At 34.1% G+C, this 21,117-nt stretch overlaps 1 protein-coding gene across 17 annotated transcripts in view; it reads left to right on the top strand.

Moving 5' to 3' along the window:
• The window catches only part of LOC106667682 (CUGBP Elav-like family member 1), a 661,474-nt gene that overhangs the window by 146,877 nt on the left and 493,480 nt on the right, over positions 1-21,117 (top strand). For 7 of the 17 annotated variants that reach the window (XM_024230655.1, XM_024230650.1, XM_024230659.1 and 4 more), the window contains exon 1: positions 6,190-6,359. The exons of 1 other annotated variant lie outside the window; for it this stretch is intronic. Coding sequence is in view for 14 of the 16 variants with exons in the window: in XM_024230650.1 (XP_024086418.1) it covers positions 6,357-6,359 (3 nt within the window). In the remaining 2 variants the exon portion in view is untranslated. Of the gene's footprint in view, positions 1-6,187; positions 6,360-21,117 lie in introns of those variants that run through there. 9 more of the 17 variants (XM_024230657.1, XM_024230648.1, XM_024230647.1 and 6 more) reach the window with 3 other exon arrangements.

Here is a 21,117-nt window from a genome sequence, read left to right as displayed (position 1 = left end):
ATATATATATATACTCATGCTTATGTACATATAGCAATAAATAAAATAAAATAAATAAGTTAAAAAAATTTAATCGTACAAGTTGAAAGATTCATCTTCAAACATGTGCTTTGTTTTTTCTGTTTCCAAACTTCCTTTCCCGTTTTTTCATTCCGCTCCACGTACAGCTTTTACTGCATTTTCCCAACATATATGCATAATTAATTGTATTTTTCGGTCATAATTACTTGATTAGAATGTTTTATCGAGTGTGCTCTACAGTACTTCCGACTAATGGGATCGTCTATTGGTTCTTTATTCACCGTTCGTTCATGACATCGATTTTATTTTCGCCGAAAAAAATAAAATAAAAAAACTCTCACATCGTGTGTGGAGATTTGTTTAAGGGTTCAAAAGTCTTCGAAATAAATTTACGCTGATCAAGAGCCTTATTATAATGAGAAAGATCGGAATGAATTGTTCATTATTTTAGAGATAGATTGAAAAAACATAAATTTTCCTCTGAGAAAATAATGTTCTTCTGAAGGAGATTTTTGATATGAGTCTTTTTACAATTAGGAAGATTAAAGGTTAGCGTTAAGTAACAAAAAAAACAGTGGCTGAGTGGTATTTCCGACGCTAATTTTGAGAGTTCGGAACACTGGCATAACCCATGAAATTTTAATAGAAAATAAACCGACACCACAAGTCCGCAACAACTAATGGGTAGTTAAACATGAAGCCTTCCTGTCTGACGGGAATTAAAAAATAAAATTGGTCATTTACGATCACTCGAAATGGAACCGCACAACGCTCAACCGTTCCATTTGGCGTGCCTGAAATTAGAGGTGGCATTTGTGACCGCTCCACTGCCAGTCGCTCTAGTCTTCTGCTGAATTGTGAACATACAGTCAAAAATAAATAACATTCTGTTGTCTCCAGTTTAGTTAGTCCAGTGGTTAGCGTGTCAGACCGCGGTCGCGGTTCGATTTCCACCGTCGCAGCACCGCCGTTTTAATTTCTCACCCAAAAATTTTATTCTTACACATACGTAACTAAAAAAAATACATATATATGTGTATATTTAATAAATAAATATGTAAATAGTCATTTAAACCCATTTGGTATAATAATGATTGTTAGGATCGATTTGGGTCCAGTGATATTCGGCGTTTCACGATACTCCAATTCAGGATTGACATTCACATGAATTTATGAAGTAGAGGTGCACTGTTCAGCCTATCGGAACGGTCGTGAATGGCAAGCAAAACAAAAATTATGAGAAAAGTGACATTTTCAAGAGCCCTGTTATACGAAGCTATGAGTTGTTGATTTGCAGTTTCTTTGATTGATTGATTGCACTGAGAAACCATCCAACGAAGGGAAATTAATTACATTTTTTATTTATGACATTTATTTTGGTAGGGTAATTATTTTGTATTATATTATTTTAATAATGTTCATTGCTATTAGAAATGTCCAGTGGTTGATATTTTTAATTTAAGAAATCGTGTGAAACATTGTTTTTAAAATAGTTCTTATATACTAGACAAAGCTTGATTTTTTATTGCTGACTTGACAAACTTGGAGGTTCATTTTTGATAGTAGAAGAATTTGGTAGAGGACTAGATTTCTTTGGTGAATAATTTGGAGATACACACGGTGGTATTGATGAATGGGGATTGCACGAAATGTCTCTGATGAAGTCGTCAGTACAGATCGTAATTTTGGTTTGTACGTCGTAGCAGGTTAATTGACAGGGATCGGATACTCTTATAGAAGACATTGAAGCTTGGGCTGCATGAACAGACAGTCAGTATATTATTGTTTCGGTGGGCAATGATTATTTGTCTGAACTGAATACAGGTTATAATTCAATAACCCCATCTTTTGAATTTTCCCTCCTTTTTGCCATTTTTCGTGGGGTTGAGATGGGAAGTGTCCGAGTGGATCGAAGTCACGATAGCTCAAGTGGTAGAGTAGCGGCATATCTAGCAGAAGATTGTGGTTCGAATCCCGCTTGTGACACTGACTTTCTTATCGCAACTAAAAACCTTAATTAATTGAAAGATATAATAAGGACCACGAAAACTAGTGCGGGTTGAATGCATTTCTGCTCTGGCTATTTTCAGTGTGGAAATGAACATAGTTCCTTACGGAGAATGGCGAAAACCGAAACGAGTTTAAATGACATCTAAACTGACGAGAAAATAGACAAGCTCTGTGATAAGAAGACGATCTGGAAGAAGTGGATAGTTGTGTTGACTATGATCAGCTTTCATTGGATCATTGCATTTAAATTAAAAAAATATATATTTAATGAACTATGTTTGTATAATAATAATATTAATAATACATTAAAATAGCTTAGTCAGCTATTCATTTGTCAGGTTGGTCAGGGTGCTTGGTGTTTCACTGAAATGTATTGTGTTGTAGTTTAATGCACTCTAACTAAACTAACACTAATACATCAGAAAGGCCTTGTCTGTAGCACGGCAGAAAAAGGTAGATTTTATAAACCGAAAAAGGGAGAAAATACAGTGCTTGAACACGTGTATTCTCTGTAGTAATTAATTGTTTTAAGCTGATAATACGGTTTGATAAGTGTTTTTTCAATAGTGTTTTACTCTTAACCAGATAATCCTGGTGAGTTTAATTTACTGCACTAGTTATTTATTTTTCAAATGGTTAGCGAATAGTGTGGCCACAATGGCTCTTCACTATTTTTACATAACAACTAACTACAAACGACTTATTCCGATAATCTACATAAATACATTTTATTTCCGTCTAAATATAAACTATACTAAATATCGACAATGGTTATTTGACTTGCATTCTACAGAACTGGCCAACTGGTGATTTTTTAATCGAACGCAGTTTGATAAATATTAGGGGGTATTCACGATGTTTGTTAGTTGTGTTAACTGGAATAGAGAAATGTCCAGTAAGATCATGAACGCCCCCTTCTTTTCTTAGCATGTTAAAGGTTAATTTTTCCTTATGATCATTTGGAGATTGTGAGATGCAGTCTGGTGTGACTTAGATTTGGAAAAATGGACACTCTCAACACGACACACAATAATGACGCACCCATACGGAATATTTTTAGTCCTTAACATGATCTCAATAAACCGAAACGTTGGCACGATAAAAAAAAATGTTGCGACACCAGACCGCATCTCACGATCTCCAAATAATCATTAATTAACGGTCACTAAACACCACACACACACGTTAATTTTTCCGCAGTGCTGCGCTTGGCGACTGGTAGAACTAAAAATAAAGCTATAGCAGTCTTTTTTTTTTTCTTTTTCTTTTTCCCCCTAGGCAGGCTAGCTGCTTGGGCTATTGCCGGACCCTCACATTTCTTCCATCTCAGGTTTCTATTTTTATTTATTTACTTAATTAATTTTTTTTTAAAGTTAGCTTTTCTGTAGGAAGTCTGGCGATCTTTCTGGTTGTGTTCTGGGACGTTACTTCTACATTTTTAGTCCTGCCACACGTGGTGAAAAGGCTCTGAAACTATCTCATTCGCTAACAGTCAACCCTAGCTTAGCCTACATGCGGGCTTCAGAGTACTCAATATTTCTCTGAGGACCCGCCCTCGTTCACGCTAATAAATACATCCATACATTATGTACAATTAAAATTACAATTAATCTAAAATATTAACCTAGGTTGGTGGGTTTATGGGGTACTTGATATTCCACCATAGACCCACCCATGCATACACTACTATCGCACTAATAAATACATTCACTCAAACAGCAACCAATCATTCTGTATTTACAAATAAAAAAAAATTCGGAGCCACTGGCGCATTTAATATTACAACAGTGCCTCCGCCCATTCAGTCTAAAAGATATTATAGCCTAATACTAACCTAAATCGGTGGGTCCCTGGAGTACTCGATATTCCTGCACAACCCATCCATACACACTCACTTTCGCGCAAATAAATACATTCATTCTACCCAAAACACACAAAGAGATATATATCTTAGTTTGTTGGGTCTGTGGTGTACTCGATATTCCAACCACTACCCACCCATACACTCACACATTCTCGCCAATAAATACCCTCGCTTCAGGAAGGGAAAACGAAACCTCGTGTGGAGAAGCATTAAAGACGACCATATGCATTTATTTGCTTCAGATATTCGATTACTTTCTTGCTCTTGTCATTGCTGTGTTGTAAAATTTCTTTCAAACTCGAGGAAAGGCCACACTTTGTTCTGTGCGGCGCCAATAGTTCGCATTCGGTTAGTAAATGCTTAACAGTTATTTGTGCGCCGCACAATGGGCAACTCCGTGGACTTTTTCTCGCTAAGAGATGACCATGCGTCTGTCTAGTGTGGCCTATTCGCAGTCCGGTCCACATTATTCTCTCTGTTTGCTTATAGTATCCATGGCCCACGGTTTGACCGACTGTTTTAGTTCATTTAATTTGTCGGTCATTTTGTCCCAGCGGTTCTGCCAATCTTTCCAAGGTTCTTCATATATTTTTTGACGTCCGCTGGGCTCACGGGAGTTTCTGGGTCATATGGCATTATCGCTGCTCGTTTGGCAGCTTGATCGGCATTTTCATTACCTTCTATGCCTACATGACCCGGTATCCAGGCAATAACTACCTCTTTTCTTTGTTCATGTATTTCTCTGATTTTCTCTTATATTGCCAGGATTAGTGGGTCCATGGTGAAGATATTACGGATGGCTAAGACCGCACTGAGTGAGTCGGTGGATAGGACATATTGGTTGCACCCATGTGTTCAGTTTCGCTCAGCGCGGGTGATATGGCGGTCAACTCTGCGGTTAAGATACATGCAGCCTTTGGGAGAGGAATTGTTTTAGCGTATTTTTCCCAGCATACTGCGCTGCCGACCCCCTCACTGACCCTCGAACCGTCTGTATAAATGAAGGTTCGTTCGTTTTATTCCTCTTTGAGGGCCAGGAATTTAGCTTTGAATACATATGGGGGGGTCTCTTCTTTCTTCAATTCCGCCATATCTACCCATATAGGAATTGAGGAGATCATCCAAAGTTCCTTCTTGGATTCTTTGATTTCCTTTAACTTTAGGAATTGTAGTTCTCCTGTTGTTGTTTGTTATGTTTTTGCTTTGTGTTAAATTGTAAGATGCCAGAACTTAGTAAAACAGGAGAATTAATCAACTCTTTTATTCAAAATGCTAAATATTCATTTGAAAAGTACTAACAAATTACACGCTTCAATTCGTGCCGACATACCTAACTTATATCCTAACGTCTAACAACCTACAACTTTATAGGATAGGGGATCTATTATGAATGAGAGTATAAGGATAGGACAGAAATTAACGAAAGATATGTATTGGTGTGATTTAATTAATGCGTATTTAAGATTAAAAATGCGTGTAAAAAGAGAACAGCTGTTAAATTCATGGCTGCCATGTTGGTTATCTATGCCCCAACGGCTAGCAATTTGAGTATATTTTCGACTTAACATCTAACATTGGCCCTACCCTGTTAGATCGAGCAATGTTACTAGACGATTCTTACAAGTTTATGTCATCATTTTTCTCGATCTAAGACGACCTAACAGAGTTAACAAGGTTAACACAAAGATCGTGAATACCCCTATTGTGTCATATCTAACATTATTCAGCTTTCCTCGATCACTGCCTCATCGCATTGTTTTATAGAATCAAATTATCAATTGTTGTGAATAATCTCCTAGGAACAAAAGCACTAACAAAACTCAAGGTTTTGTTAATTCTTTAATTTTTTTTTACATCGTGGGTCCAACATACAATATATTTCTATCGTTCCATGGTTTAAATTTCTAAAAATTTTTTTCATTTTGAGAAATATGTGGTTGAAAATTGAAAGAGGAAATATGACGCGCTTTATGTACTGGGTGCCAATTCACCGCGAATAAATTTCCTAACAAGGATCGTAATTCGAGACGTCAAAGGGCGGCCGGGAGAAGCTACGAAGGGGGTAGATTTAACTTGTTAATTCCACGAAGCAGGATTGAAATCAATCGGAGTATTTCATAATCGGGGTAGCAAAAGGGTCCGGCGGGGGGTAAGAGCGGGCGGCCGAGGACGACTGGGGTGCCGTCGGGGGCGGTGGGGCCGGGGGTGTAATGAAGTCCCGAGTTTCGGGGGTGACGCCGAACTGGGGCGGAAATGGCCGAGCCGCCGCGAAATCGAGGGGGGCCGCCTCCTGGCTCTAGTCGGTTCTTGTGTCTTGTCGAAAACGTTTCGTCGTCAACAAATCCGCCGACGGCTCTCGTCAAACGAACGGTTGATTATACAATTTCGTCCTCCTCTCGGGCGCCAATCTCAAAACGGATTCCTTCTGACCCGATTAAAGGATCATCGTCATCACTTATTCATGGTACGTATTGGCCTTTTAAGTGCACTTTTGTGTTATGACTTGTCAATTTTATATATATATATATATATATATATATATATATATCCCTATCTTCCCGTCCCAAACTATTGTTAAATAACGCTATAATACTGCAAATCGACAGTTACAATATCTACGACAACATGCTTCAATATGTTTCCAATGCGATAAACCAATAATATTGCTAAATATGCGATCTTCCATTCGTCTGTGCAAAAGTGTGTCGAAAAACAATGTAAACATACGTTTTCACACCAACTAAACTGTCCAGATTGGTAAATAATACTTGTAAGATCTAACCTACCTCCTCTTAGACTACTGAATAATGCTTTTACAAAATGAAACCAAATAGACAAATTTCATCAGGCTAAGTTGTCTGTAATACTGCATTGAAAAATATATCTAATATGGCAATAATTTCATTAGGTACATCAAAAGAGCTTGCAAAGACAGTGAGCCTAGTTTAATTATGCACGTGGTTGGTGTTTTGAGGGCTCGATTGAACCAAAGCATGACTCACATACGTATTATTTGAGAAATCACCAATGTATCATCTTTGTCTTGGTTGATTTCAGTCCAAAACGATCATTATCCGGGTCATTTCATTTGAGTTGTGCGTTTACATTCAAAATATCATGATATTTCATATAGCTATAAGTAGATATCGTTTGTTGTTATTTAAAAAAAAGGAATAAATAATAAATATAAAATTGGACTTTCTATTAAGAACAGAGTGTTTTTAGCTTTGTTTTAATTCAATCACATATTTTTTAATTATACCATATGTTATTCTCATAACTAGCAACCCTTGGCTTATGTCATTATTAAAATGCATATATTGTTTGTATTCTAAGAATTTTGTTTGTATACGTTATCTCTGATTGTAATTTTCGACGTACGAATTTATAAAATCAAAACGAAGTTAACTAAATCGTTGCTTTATATGCTAGAAAACTAAGAGTCTCTTCTCATGATGAATTCTTACTTACTCGTAATTAATTCTTAAACTCCAAAACCTTGTTAATTGTGGATTAATGCTTATATGTTACCTATTATTGTATAATAGCTGTCAGCCTTCAAAATGATATTTGAAAATTGAATTATTAGGAAAAAGGCAATTTGCAAAAACAAAAACACTCCGTTCCTTCGCCAAGTTTTAAAAAAATATATTCTTTTAAAAACTACTATTATAAAAATTTAACATCGTAAATTTAATCTTAACAAACTGTTATTAAGCTATTTTGAATCATTTCTGTTTACAATATTGACACGTATCGTTTCATTTGTAATGAATTTAACAGTTGAGTATTCGATGAATGAAATCAACCACCCATGCATAACTTAATTGTTAACTTATATATTATTCACCGTTTCGAAACTTATGGTTTCAAATGCAATGAAATTAAAACTTGAGAACGTACAGCACCAGATCAAATTTGGCCACTTCCTTATACAGCAAAACAAAAATCAAATATTCGTAAGCATTTGACGAAGGAAAAGAGTGTTTCTATTTGTCCTGTTCACAATTAGTTTTTTTAATCATATTATTACAATCTTGAAAGCTAATCATTCTAATATAGATAACAATTATATATTGAACGAAAATTTATATTTTGATCCGTTATTCAACCGGCAGTTACAGATTTAAAAAAAAGTATTTCCACGCTTTAAATGAATATATATAACGGAAATTATTTTTGCCGTTATAAATGATTCGTCAGTGTTTTTGTTTCTTTCTTTGTTTATCTCGTGGCATGAATCTGTTCCGAAATGACGTTGAGACAAAAAAGTTCAAATTTGATTGTGACGTGGAATGATGCTCACTTATGCAAAATGTATAAAATGATGCTCACTTCATATTAAAAATTGGACGTTATAAAATTAATTCACGAACAATTTTGTTCTAACTAAGAAAGAAAACGGTTATAAAATACACAAAATACGTTTCTAATCCAACGTAGTGAAAGAAGATTCATTTAATATCTACAATTTGTATGTATATCTCAAAAATACGATTTTTTGCCGTTAATGAATTTAATTTTGTCATCTTCAAATATTGTCTAGATTTTTTATTTAAAGTAGTAACCATATAGTTTAAATAATTTGTACTATTGAATAATATTTAAAATTTTAACTGAGATGGTTCTTATAGTTCTTATGATTTTTTTCATATCCATGGAAATTTGAATGTGGAAGTAAAATTAAATTATTTTTGCGTGATTACGTTATACGAAAATGTATAAAAATAATTCCTAAAAGCGACTTCTTCTATATTGCTTTTACAAGCAGAAATGCTTTGAAAATGCCTGTTATATTCTAGGTTTAGTGTTAAACTAGTTCCTCCAAATTCTAAAAATAGAAGTGAAATTATAAATAAAATACTGACGTGCACTTTACTTTGTATAAAGAAATGAGAAAAACAGGTCTTAAAAACGGTTTTGTCAATACTTTTAAATAGTCCTAAAGGTAGAAATTTTAGACCTTTCGGTTATAGTATAATTTTAAGTTTTAAAGTGGTGTTTATCAATCAATATGATCGTATTGTTGAAAATATTGAAATTTGAATGAACAATTTAAGTAAAGTTATGTTTGTTTTGTATTTGTATAAAAACGTGTAAAAACAATTATTAAAGGCAATTTTCTAGAAGTGTTGTTTGCTTATTTCAGTAGAGGTTATATTCTAGGTCCAGCGTTTGTTGTAATTTACTCAAAATTAAAAATGTTGGAAAATATATTTTTTATGTTGATTAATTAAATCAACATAAAGAAAATATTCTAGTTGCAGAAGATTTATATTTAATGCATTATGTACTTTTTAATTTAATGAAAGATTTAAATTACAATTCTTAAAATTTTGTGCTTTTTAAATGCATCGGTTTTTCAAAATCAGCAAATATTCAAAAGTAAAAAGTGCAAGTTAATTTAAAATATATTAGGCTTTTTTGTTTTATTGAAAGTCATAAAAATCTTCTTGTATAGGATTGTTTTGCAATATTTCTTGGCTATTAAATTACTGAGACATGCTTTGAGATTAATTAATTAAACAATCGCCCGTATACTTTTCTTAAGTTCTAAATGTTTGTATAATTTAGCCGGAAAAGATAAAAAAAGTTTTATCTTGCAAAACCAATTTTTAGCATTTTTTTCTCTAAAATTAATATTTTGTTGCAATTTCTAAAACAATCTTACCTTCCTACTTTTATGTAATATCAGTACAAAATCCAATAATTGTTTAACTAATGTTTAAAATACATTTGCTAAATCATGAATACCTACTACATTGGAAAATAATTAAAATACCATTTATAAAATACTATTAACAATCAGGTTTCTAAAAACGCAAACGTGCTTTTTATTGTAAAATAAATTAAATTAACATTTAAATATTCTTTTAAATTGTGTTTGTATTGAGTGGTAATAAGATCAATTAACACAAGTTGAGTAGAAGTGACATTTTTGCTAACGACAAACGAATTTCATTTGTTCAAACATATCCCACGCTTTGGAACAACAGTGACGATTATGCGGATAAAGAATAAAAAAATAAAAGGCATGGCGAAATGTGGGTGAACCCACATTACTCTATTTTTACTTGTTTTTCGTCTAATTAATTGCCAATGAGCTACAGCTTCTAACTCGTCCATTATAAAAATATGACAGATTCAAACATCTAGGTTTTTAAACCGCATGGGAGAGGATCAAGAAGAAATGGAGGGAGGTGACTGAATCTATTCGGATAGTTTTTGTATCTAATACCGTTAACGTATTAGCATTGCTCATACGGATCGCCACCGTGTGAACCGGGCGTTTACACGGCAAGCATCACGGAAAGGTAAAGGTCCCGGGTTCGAATCCAGCAGCCCTGCAATTGGAACCAGATATATTTACAACTAGGCTTTTTTCCAAAACCTCCGAGGGTTCATATAGCCTCATAGGTGAAATACCCCCGTAAAAAATAAATAAATAAAGCAATGTTTTCTTTATTGTTAATTTTTTAATAAAAAACGGTGAAAATTGTTTGATAAAAATACTAGTATTGGTGCATATTTTACTTGAACTGTTATTGACATTTACTTGAATGTATTTAAAAAGTGGGTTTTTTGAACATAATCCAGATGTTTAACGACGCTTTAGTGTTACCGCTTGTTGTTTTATATAATGAAAATGTTTGAGAGTTGAAGTGAAGTTCATCATCTTGGCGAGTAAACCTCCTAGGAAAAGGAGATAAGAAGCGTGTTTTCTGCTGACCGGTGTCGCACATTGCCTTCCTGCTGCGCTGTTGAATTTATGAGCGGAAGGAAGAATCGGTTTTGGCCGGCATTAATCATAGCGGGGGAATGATTTATAAATAAAGCCGAGGCAACTCGCTGGCGTTAAATTAGATTTAAGTTTTGGACACCGGGTGAGACTTCCTATCTCATCCTCCGCTGGCTTAAACTTCTGTCGCAATCATTTTCTCAAAGCATTTTTTTCATTTTTTCCAGTTGAAATCCCGGTCCTTAGCGACAAGACGAAGACTGTTTTTAAGACATATCCATGATCATATTTTGACACTTGTTCTAAAGTCGATCAGGCGTAGCGACATGGCTTTTATCTCGTACGATTACACAATGACATATTTGGCTTGGCTATTACTCTTCCTACATTTATTTTTCGCTCGATCTTGCCCGCTAATCGTGTCGGTATTGGCAATTTGTTGAGTTTGACAAATTGAAAGTTAATGGGCTCCAATATTCCTTCATCGTTACACTTTCGTGTCGGTAAAACGACCTTCAAACATTGAAATTAGACCTTGATGCTAACGTCAGCTTAGACTAACATTACAAGGCAATTAACTGAACAAATTTTACATTAAATTAATTATAACCATTATTTTCCATCAATAGAAAATACACTTATATTATTAATGAAATATTATTGCTTTTTATTAAATTATCATTCATTAACAAACGTCAAATAAAAACAATGGTAGTTATTTTTAAAAAAATCTGGCTATAATATAATATGGTAGTATTTAGTAATTTATTTTTATTATTATATAAGCTTTTGGAAGTTTACCTCGTGTTAAATATTATCATTATATTTTTCTAAAATATCAAATCGTATCACAAACACCGCGATGTTGTGTAATAGTTTTTAAATAGCGAAGTTATGTAATAATATTAAATAATAATCATAATACACTAGTAAGAACGACAAACCGTTAAGTTAAAAAACATGTGAGTATTTAAAACGAAATAAAAGTATAAATTTTTCCGAAGTGTGAGCGAAGTTTTTCTCCCTCTCCCTATCACTCATTTACTCCTTTTCTCTCTATATAACAGGCCCAAACAATAATACATAATAAATATTAACAAAAATTCTTCTAATGCACTGAAACCATATCTATTTTGGTAAAATCACAAGCTGGCATTCTTTTTAATGAAACAAATTATATGAGAAAATCTTATTTCATAATCCGTCTGTGAGATATTTGTAAATATTAATTATAATAATTTTGTGTATACAATTTTAATTTTATATAACGGACTGTAATCTAATCATATTGAATAAAAACATAGACAAATTAAAAAAACACACATGCAAAACCAATCAGTTCTGTCATAGCCGGTTTTATAAATTTTTGCAATTTGTTGTAAGGCATGATTACTGGAAGGAAACATTTATCGAAATTATGCGTTACCAATTTCCGATGGGAGATTAGAAAACAAATTTTCGAGGGTTTTAAGCATAAACAGCATATGTGGCTGTGCTATGTTTGTAAACAGCAACCCTTTCAGGCTCCTCCTGTTGAATCCCCTCCCGTACCATATTGAGTCATATTCGAACAATTGCCTGTTCTTTCATCTGCTAGGAATTCAGCAAGTGTAATTGTTTATAATTAATATAGATCCAAAAATACAGTTTTTGTGTTGTTTTTTATTTTTATTTAACTGAGATAAAATGTACGAAGGAATATTTTCTTTGCCGTACTGACAACGTGCAAAAAGTATTTAACTAAACTGACTGATCATTTGTTTAGATTTCCGGAATATTCGTGTACAACGTTTATGCAATTATGATCTTACCAGATGGAATGAATGTTCCAATCTTTGGTCTACAAATCAGTCTGGCTTTGAAAGATGTTCCACAATCTCTCTAATTGCTTGATATCTCTTTATCGCATTTAGATAAACCCGTTGTCCGAGCCAATACACATTGGAAAAACAACTGAAAGCAAATTTCTTGAATTTACATTATTTAACGTTTTGTCGCAAATTAATCCAACAGTGTTAGCCAATTATCANTTCAGAAAAACATTTTCTTTATCGTGCCAACGTTTCGATCTTTATTGAGATCATCTTCAGGGCCTGGGATTTACAAACATTGTTTAAATTTAACAAATACATGTAGGATGTGGAAAAAAGTGAATTTATAATTCAATCGAAATGTTTGTTTTCTGCGTAATTGTGCCATTCTTGCGTGTCGTGAAGAGTGCCAGTGAGATATTGCTGTTTTATGTTTATATGTTGCTTATATTATGTGCTGTTTCTGAAACCTACGCCAAACCAGACCGCATCTCACGATTTCCGAATAATCATCGACTAACGGTGACTAATCACTACAAATATAAATAAAAAAAAAATTGAAACACGCATACGGAAAGAATTATAACTATAAATTCTTTTATTATTTATCTTCCTACTCGTTATTACTCTTATCCCCTCTCACACCCTCTCTCTTTCTGTTTATTTCTCTCTTGATCTTTCTTTTTCTCTATCCCTCACACACACAAATACCCACCCAAAGAACGCATCTGTTGTCTAAGTGGTCGTCGTGTATTAAAACAATATTGGCCATTTGAACGTCTTGGGTCCCTCACGACATGTATTGAATGTGGTTAAATTATTCGGCTCAACATGGCAAAGTTAGTCGAGGATACATTGGTGATCGAGAGCATTCAGAATTACTGCTTTTTGTTTGTGTTATTTCTGCTCTCTACATTATTTTTAATGATCCAGTTAGATAAGTGTTGTTATGTAGTTTAAGCAAATTAAAAATAGTTCAAATTTATCATTATTATTTATTGTTACGAAGTTTACTTTATGACTTTAATCGAGGTACGGTCCTATATTGCATTATAAATAAAACCAAGAGCTTCAATTAGCGTTTAGAGTTTTTTATTTTATTTTAATTTTTTTTTAAATAAACGCATGGTAGTTACCCATTAGTACGCTACTTATTTCTCTGAATATTTTTGTTATTTAAATTCTCAGGAAAACTATTTGTTATTTTCCTCGGGCTAGAAGAAGATTTTGCATGGAAGATACCGGAATTTACATCAGCAACGTATTTCCCCCTCTCCGAATGTGGTTTGTTTATAAATACAATTCTTAGGCAACCGCCTATTTCTATTCATACCTTTTAAAATATTCATCTCCTCGGTGTATTCGGCCCTCAAGAACGGGTCCAGGGGTTATCAGAGAATCGATATACCACCCGGCTGATAGGTTCCATCTGGGAATGAGTAACTCCCACATTTCCGTATGACGACCCGTTAACGGATTCAGCATTTCTTCTTCTTCAAATAGGGACAAAAATGGCATTTCAATTGTTAATGCGCAAACTGTCAAGCTTCGACCTTTTGTTTGAATGAAGTTGAATTAATTGTTCTATACTTAAACGTTAAGTTCGAAATAAATCACTTAAAATAAAATATCTTTAAACAAATAAATTTTATTTTAAATATAACTTGTCCAACATACGTGAAGAGCATGAAATTATAAATGTAATTAAATTAATTGAATGAAAAAATCCCGGGCGTCTCAGCTGCTTAGCGAATCGGTTAATTTGGTTGAATATTTTTGACAAAAGACGAAAATATTTACTGGTTTAACTTTGTTGCCTAATTCTACTGAAAGGTTAGATACATTTACATTCATTTAAAAGAAATGTGTGCTTTTTTTCACTGGTCGTTCATTAGGTGTTAAACAACTGTTTAATTTCTCTCTCTCTCTCTCTCTCTCTCTCTCTCTCTCTCTCTCTCTNAAAGAATGCTTTTTCTTCTCATATCATATATATAAAACCCACTTTTTATTTAGTAATACATTTCCGAAATACATACCATAAGTTATAATGTAAATATCATGACGTTTCTTATAATGAAATTTGTGTGATCAAGATCTTTTTTAACCATTAATTTAGCATTCAATTGTTTGTCCTGATTTGTATTTACCCACGAACACATTTCGTCTTTATTCGTTTTTCTTCAGAAAATTGATCCTTTGAAAAAAATGGTATTTTTTAACACTCTTTGGAAGAGGTTGCTGGTAAGACACAATGTCGGAGATTGGTCACGTCCGCCTTTTGGCCGAAGATGGGGTACCTTGTAAGCCCGCGTATGTGAAAAGCTTGCCGGATATGTCATCTTGCCGAAAGCCGCTTATTTTCAGCCGGGGCGCTGTGGGTTTCCGATAATCATCGTCTTCGGCATCATCATCACGGATAGGGGGTTGATGAAAGGATGGGGGACGTCATTCAACCTGAAATTGGTAGGCAGAAATAAGACAGATGGGTCATTGTCTCTTGGGATCTCTCGCCTCTTGTAATTATATCAACATTATGAGACTCCGACAGCCTGGCTAAGAAACAAAAGGTTCTTAAAAACGATACAATTATTTGTAACGGGAGATGACAATTGCAAGCCAAAATGAATCTGATTTCTAAAGGTTTCTTGTCTTCACATTTTCGCAATCTGTAATAACAAATCCTTAAACTTTGGCTCTCAATAATGGAATTTTGGTCGAAAAAAGTGCTACGCTTTCTCTCTAATCAAGGCTTAAAATTTAAAACGAATTGTATAGAAATAAATTTCCTTCCACTTTTCATTTTATATTTGTATTTTTTATCTTCGTATATACTTTAAATTTGCATCAAGAATCTATCATCAATAAGTTATGCATGCACGGACAGACAAAAGGACATGTTAGGCATGAACGGCTACCATCCACTGATGGGAGCTGTTAGTCCACCAACAGAGTGAAACCGCTTATCAACCTTCCCTTACTGAAGGCGAGGCTTAAGTAACAAAGTTGTCGCGTGGCTAACGTCGCTCTTGTCTCCGATGAACATTGGCGGGTAATGTTGTAGATAATAATTCAAAGATTAAGGGGTTTGTTCATCGTATCTCTTAAATAAAAATTTTTGTAACAGAATGTAATTATACAAATTCGAAACAGTTTTAAGTCTCTGGAAAGCTGAACATGCTTTTTCAAACGGTAGCTCATTTCTGTTTGGCTCTTGTAAAGAACGATTTAAAACAGGTTGTGGAGAGAGAGATAGATAGATAGATATATATATAGATAGATAGATAGATAGATAGATAGATAGATAGAGAGAGAGAGAGAGAGAGAGAGAGAGAGAGAGAGAAAGAAGGGACAATTTACTCGTCATCATACATAGCTACATCATTATAAATCTCGGGTTGTTAACGCAAAACGTACCGATTAACAGCAGTATAAAGCGGCTGGGGCCATCCGACCGATCGTCACTTTAACTCGATTGTCACTTTATGTGGGAATTCAAATTTAACCATGCAAACTACCACAATAATCATATTTTTGAGAATGGATCATCTCTTTATCTTAACGACCGGGCGATAATGACCAAGCTTTCGATTGCTTCTTCAACTTATCGGACGAAACGTTCTAATTATCGAGAATTGGCATTCCGAAGGGTCGGACGTCGAAATTGAGGTTGCCGAAAACGCACCCCTATGAGATCTCGTATCTCACATTATGCTCTGTGTTCAATTATACGTTGTTATCCCCCATCGCCCTTGCACGAGGTGTAATTGGATCGTTAACATAATAAAGGCCAAGTTAAGTAAACAATGCAGTTTGATTCAATGCACTAATATTAACGATTCGGTTACTGCTCTTTGTATGATAATCCAAAGAGACGTCTGTACCTAAATGAAACTGATATTTAAAAACCCTATCAGCTCAATTGTAAGAACAGGAATGTCATAGTAATTACTTTTCGATGTTGACAAAAATATTACTAAGAAAAGTATGAACTTTCTATTGTGAAGTAATAGTTTTTAGATTTTGGGCCTGTATGTCTATGGTTTATTCAGTACACATATCAGCTATGCAGGGTGGTCAGCTTGTGTTAAAAAAATTTCGTCGGCAGTACATCTAAAGAGTAGAATGTCGTAAAGCTCATACTTCTATCTCTATCTTTTAGAGTTTACATAAGAAAAACACGTTTATTTACATAAAACTTGAATTTTCCCTACTCCAACGTACTTTTTCCCACCTTTTTGCCCCTTTTCAGAAGTACCACCGAATTTACGATTTGATTAGTCTAATTTTATTCTGTAAATTGACAGTCTACTTACAAAATAACTGCACAAACATTATGAAATTTGCGAAATGGTAATTTTCGATCAATTTCTTTAAACCGTAGCTCCCTTACATTACATTTTTAAAAGAGTAAGGCCAGCTAAAAACTGCAACATTTTGTGAGATTTCTAACGGCCTATTAGAGAACTCGATTGAATTTTTGAAGTGAAATTTCAGTTGGAAGTTGAGAAAACATGGATCTGCGAATTAAACGGCCCCATCAGGCATGTAAATTAGCAATTAGCAAGTACATTCTGAAATAATTTATTAGAAATAAACAAATTATTTTTCAGAATAAAAATTAACCTTTTTAAAAAAGCAAACGTCTTAGGTTTTATAAAAAAAAAGAAGTGATACTAACATTAGAAAAGGATAACCTGCGATTTTACCCCAGGCGTTTTTCCAACTTCCAACTTCGCTCAATCAAAAATCAAAATAATAGAGGTTTCGAATAGATCGTTGGAAAACTAATAAAATGTTCAAGGTTTTGTCCGGTTTGGCATATTTAAAATTGTAATGTAAGGGGGCTAGGGTTTAAAAAATTTGATCCTAAATTAACCTTTCACAAATTTTTTGATTTGTGTAGAGTTATTTTGAAAGTAGAATGGGAGTTTTAGAACAAACGTGGTCTAATCTAAAAGGAAATTCGGTGCTAAAAATGGGATCAAAAGTTGAGAAAAGTACGTTAGAATGAAGAAAATTCACAAGAAAATTTAACAGGAAGAGCAGACCACCCTGTGTAATAATAACTCCTTATGTACTGGTTGGTTCCAATCTAAGCACAAAGACAGGGGGATAAAAAATTTAAAGGCGATATAAAATTTAATGAATTTTTATTTATGAACCGGATTAGATAAATTTACATTCATCTAAAGCTCTGTTTTCTTGCTTCATCATACACACTCTCTCTCCTTCTCTCACTCTCTCTCTTTTTCTCTCTCTTTGTTTTCTCTCTCTTTTCCTCTCTTACACTCTTACATGTGATATCTATAGGTCTTTCCTCTCTCTCTCTCTCTCTCCCTCTCTCTCTCTCTATCGCACTCTCTCTCTCCCTCTCCCTCCTTCACTTTTACTAATTATTTAACTCCTTTCGTTTTGCTCTCTCACTCTCGCTTTTCAACAGACGGTTATTTTGATCATGCCATTATTTGCTTTGGGTTTTAAATAACTTTGTAAAACCATTGTTGAAAAGTAAAGTGTTAATTAGTTTATTCTTTCCCTCCCTCTCCCTCTTCCAAACGTACATAGTTCAGTTTTGACACATCTTTCTTGTGTATTGTTATTTGTTATTATTATCCAACGTTATTTTTGGTGCATAGTAGTTAAATTATTTTTTCAAAAACTTTATGATATCATGAAAATATATATAATAAATATAAAATATAATGGAAACAAATTTTCAGGCCGAATTTACTGATCCTTAAATGTGATTAACAATTATCGTTTCTGATTGGCGATCGTATAAATTAATCCGATTTTTCGATTCACTAATTCAGTGCAATGAAAATGAACAATTTAGCCTACATTGAGTTAATAATGCATTATTAATTTTGCCGTCGAATTCTCATTAAATAAAGTTGTAATTAAATGAACAATTTTTTCATAACTTTTAATAAAATTAGTTATCAGATTCGAATGTTATAATTACTTTTTATTTTGATAATTTTTAATATAAGAACTACGGGACGTAATTTGAATCCTTAACATACAGCGGGTAAGATATCGCTTCTGACAAAATTAACGATTTGAAATATTTATTAATTAGAGAATTATCAAGAAATTTAATTATTTAGATTATTTAAAACTTTAACACTAGATGTCACCCTAAATGTATTATTATTTTTAAATATTTTTCAAAAAATCGAAATGTTATACCGATTTTTATGGTTACCTAGATCGTAAGAAAACCGCTTAGAAACCCACTATTCGCATCGAACCAATATCAGCTTTTCCCAAGATAGATTTAACTGCTTTGGTGCGACAATCCTATATTTTATTTTTAGATTATTATTAAGTTGACGATACTTCACGCAATGGGAAAATGGGCATTTGCCAGACCACTTAAAACAAATAGTCTAGAAACAAAACACTTCTCTGATGTAAGTAAAATCTTATAAAGTTCTGGCCAATTTAAAACCAACCGAATTTTATTTTTCAGTGTTATATTTATCGTATATTTGTCCTTCGTGGATTGTTGTTGGACAAGGTTGTGTGGAACTCCATGCAGGACTGGAGGGTAACGAAAACGCGAACGATTCGGCTAAGGTCAGGATGTCCCAACCTCCGGAACTGCCCACGCGATCCGGCCCTCTGATGGTACCAATGCAATTAGAAAGATTATTAAAAGGCAATGGCAGCGTCGGTCCTTGGAGGTTCTGAATCGGAAAAGAGGGATAATGCTCCTCCGACTAAGAGCAGGCACACCTACTTTTAAGCTAAAGCCTGTGTATTTGTCCGGCATTTAGAGAATGGTTGCTTGATGTGATCCGCTATATCTAAGGCAGTGTTCTTTGGCTCCATATAGAAAGCGAATAGGAATGCCACCCGATATGAAAATAGTGCTCGAGAACGGCAGATATCATTCCGGTTTCTTATTACCATTTTTGGCGGAAACTGGGCTGTTTTATCGTTTGCCATTTTTGATAGTTGTTTTTTAAAATATATTTAGTTTTAATTATTTACGGGTGTGAATATGTAGTGTGAGAGATCGATGGGGAACTAAATACTCAATAATATTTCCAAATTCCATTAGTTATACGAAATATACATAATTATCTTCTTTTTTTTAGAATAGTGTTTAGTAGGGAGAGAGCCAAAAAAGAAAAAAATTCATTTTTATCAAACCATATTAATATAATCAACTAAATTATTTTTATTATCCCAATATTTTATTTCGATTTTCAACACTATTCAATTAAATTCACTAATTTCGCGGTCCACTTGACCAATTAATATATTACAATTAATTAAGGTTTTTAGTTGAGATAAAAAAGTCAATGGCACGAGAGGGATTGGAACCCACGATCTTCGGTAAATACGCCGCTGCTCTACCACTTGAGCTATCGTGACTTCGATCCACTCGGACACTAACTTCCCATCTCAACCCCACCCTGAATTGAAAAATGGCAAAAAGGAGGGAAAATTCAAAAGGTGGTGTTGAGATGGGAAGTTAGTGCCCGAGTGGATCGAGGTCACGATAGCTCAAGTGGTAGAGCAGCGGCGTATCAAGCCGAAGATCGTGGGTTCGAATGCCGCTCGTGTCATTGACTTTTTTATCTCAACTAAAAACCTTAATTAATTGTAATTATTCAATTAATTTATAAACGTATATAATAGTCATATTGACCGCATTAATTATGTTTAATTAATTATACTTCTTTTCTAAGGTCTTGTTTAAGGTGAAAAAGCTCGTGTCATGAAAGGGATTCGAACTTTCGGTTGGCCATAGGTGCGTGGGCTCGATTCCCTCTCGTGATAGCTTTTTCATCTAAACTAAGACTTTATATAAAAAGTATAATTAATTACAAATCATTCAATATTTTTGTCGGTTTAACTGATTACACTAAAATAATTTCACCTCAATATTTTAAAAATAACACCTTAAAAAGCGTTCATTCAATTTTGTTTGTTGTTTTTAATTACATTTTGCAATGGACGTCTGAAAGAATATACTTCCTGAGAAGTTACTTGACTTTCCTTAATTTTATAACATTATATGTACATTAATCCGTTTATCTTTAATGGTCTAATTGACAATATTAATTATTTCAATTAATAATTCTTTTTATGAAAGATCTTGGTTGAGATGAAAATTTAGTGTCACGACGGGATTCGAACCCACGACCTTCAGCTCAATACGCCGCTGCTCTAAGGCCTAGTACGCACTGGGATTCTTTGAGTGGACTCTGAATCTCCGGAGAGTCTCGTCTGCCCCCACTCATTGTTGCGATGAATCTGGTGTGTTGCGGGATAGCATTTTCGGACTCTTATGAATCCCATCCGATATGGGATTCTTTGACTCAATGTTGCGCACCATTTGCCAGTGCGGACGTGCATCGGAACAAGCGCTCTTGCTTCATTTATTTAGTTGACGTTGTAGTGTTTCCTTGAAGATTTTGGCAGTATCTTGTATAAAGGTATGTTGACATTACAATTTTTTCGAAGACATGCATTCCCATCGGTGTTTGTGGGCTGTATCATTTACGGAATTGAAAAGCCAAACATTGAACCGTTTGGCTCAAAAAACAATGAATGATGGCTTCGCACACTTATAAGGCTAGTATTCGAGTCTCCACTCGCTAGGAACCAGAGAGTGGCAGCTAATCTGTCGGCCGGAGAGATAGATTCCCGAAAGT

The sequence above is a fragment of the Cimex lectularius genome, unplaced genomic scaffold (genome assembly GCF_000648675.2).
Source record: "Cimex lectularius strain Harlan isolate CLEC.00 unplaced genomic scaffold, Clec_2.1 scaffold70, whole genome shotgun sequence".
Lineage (NCBI taxonomy): Eukaryota > Metazoa > Arthropoda > Insecta > Hemiptera > Cimicidae > Cimex > Cimex lectularius.
The sequence above is the reverse complement of the archived record's forward strand: the minus strand, read 5'-3'. Positions and strand labels throughout refer to the sequence as shown.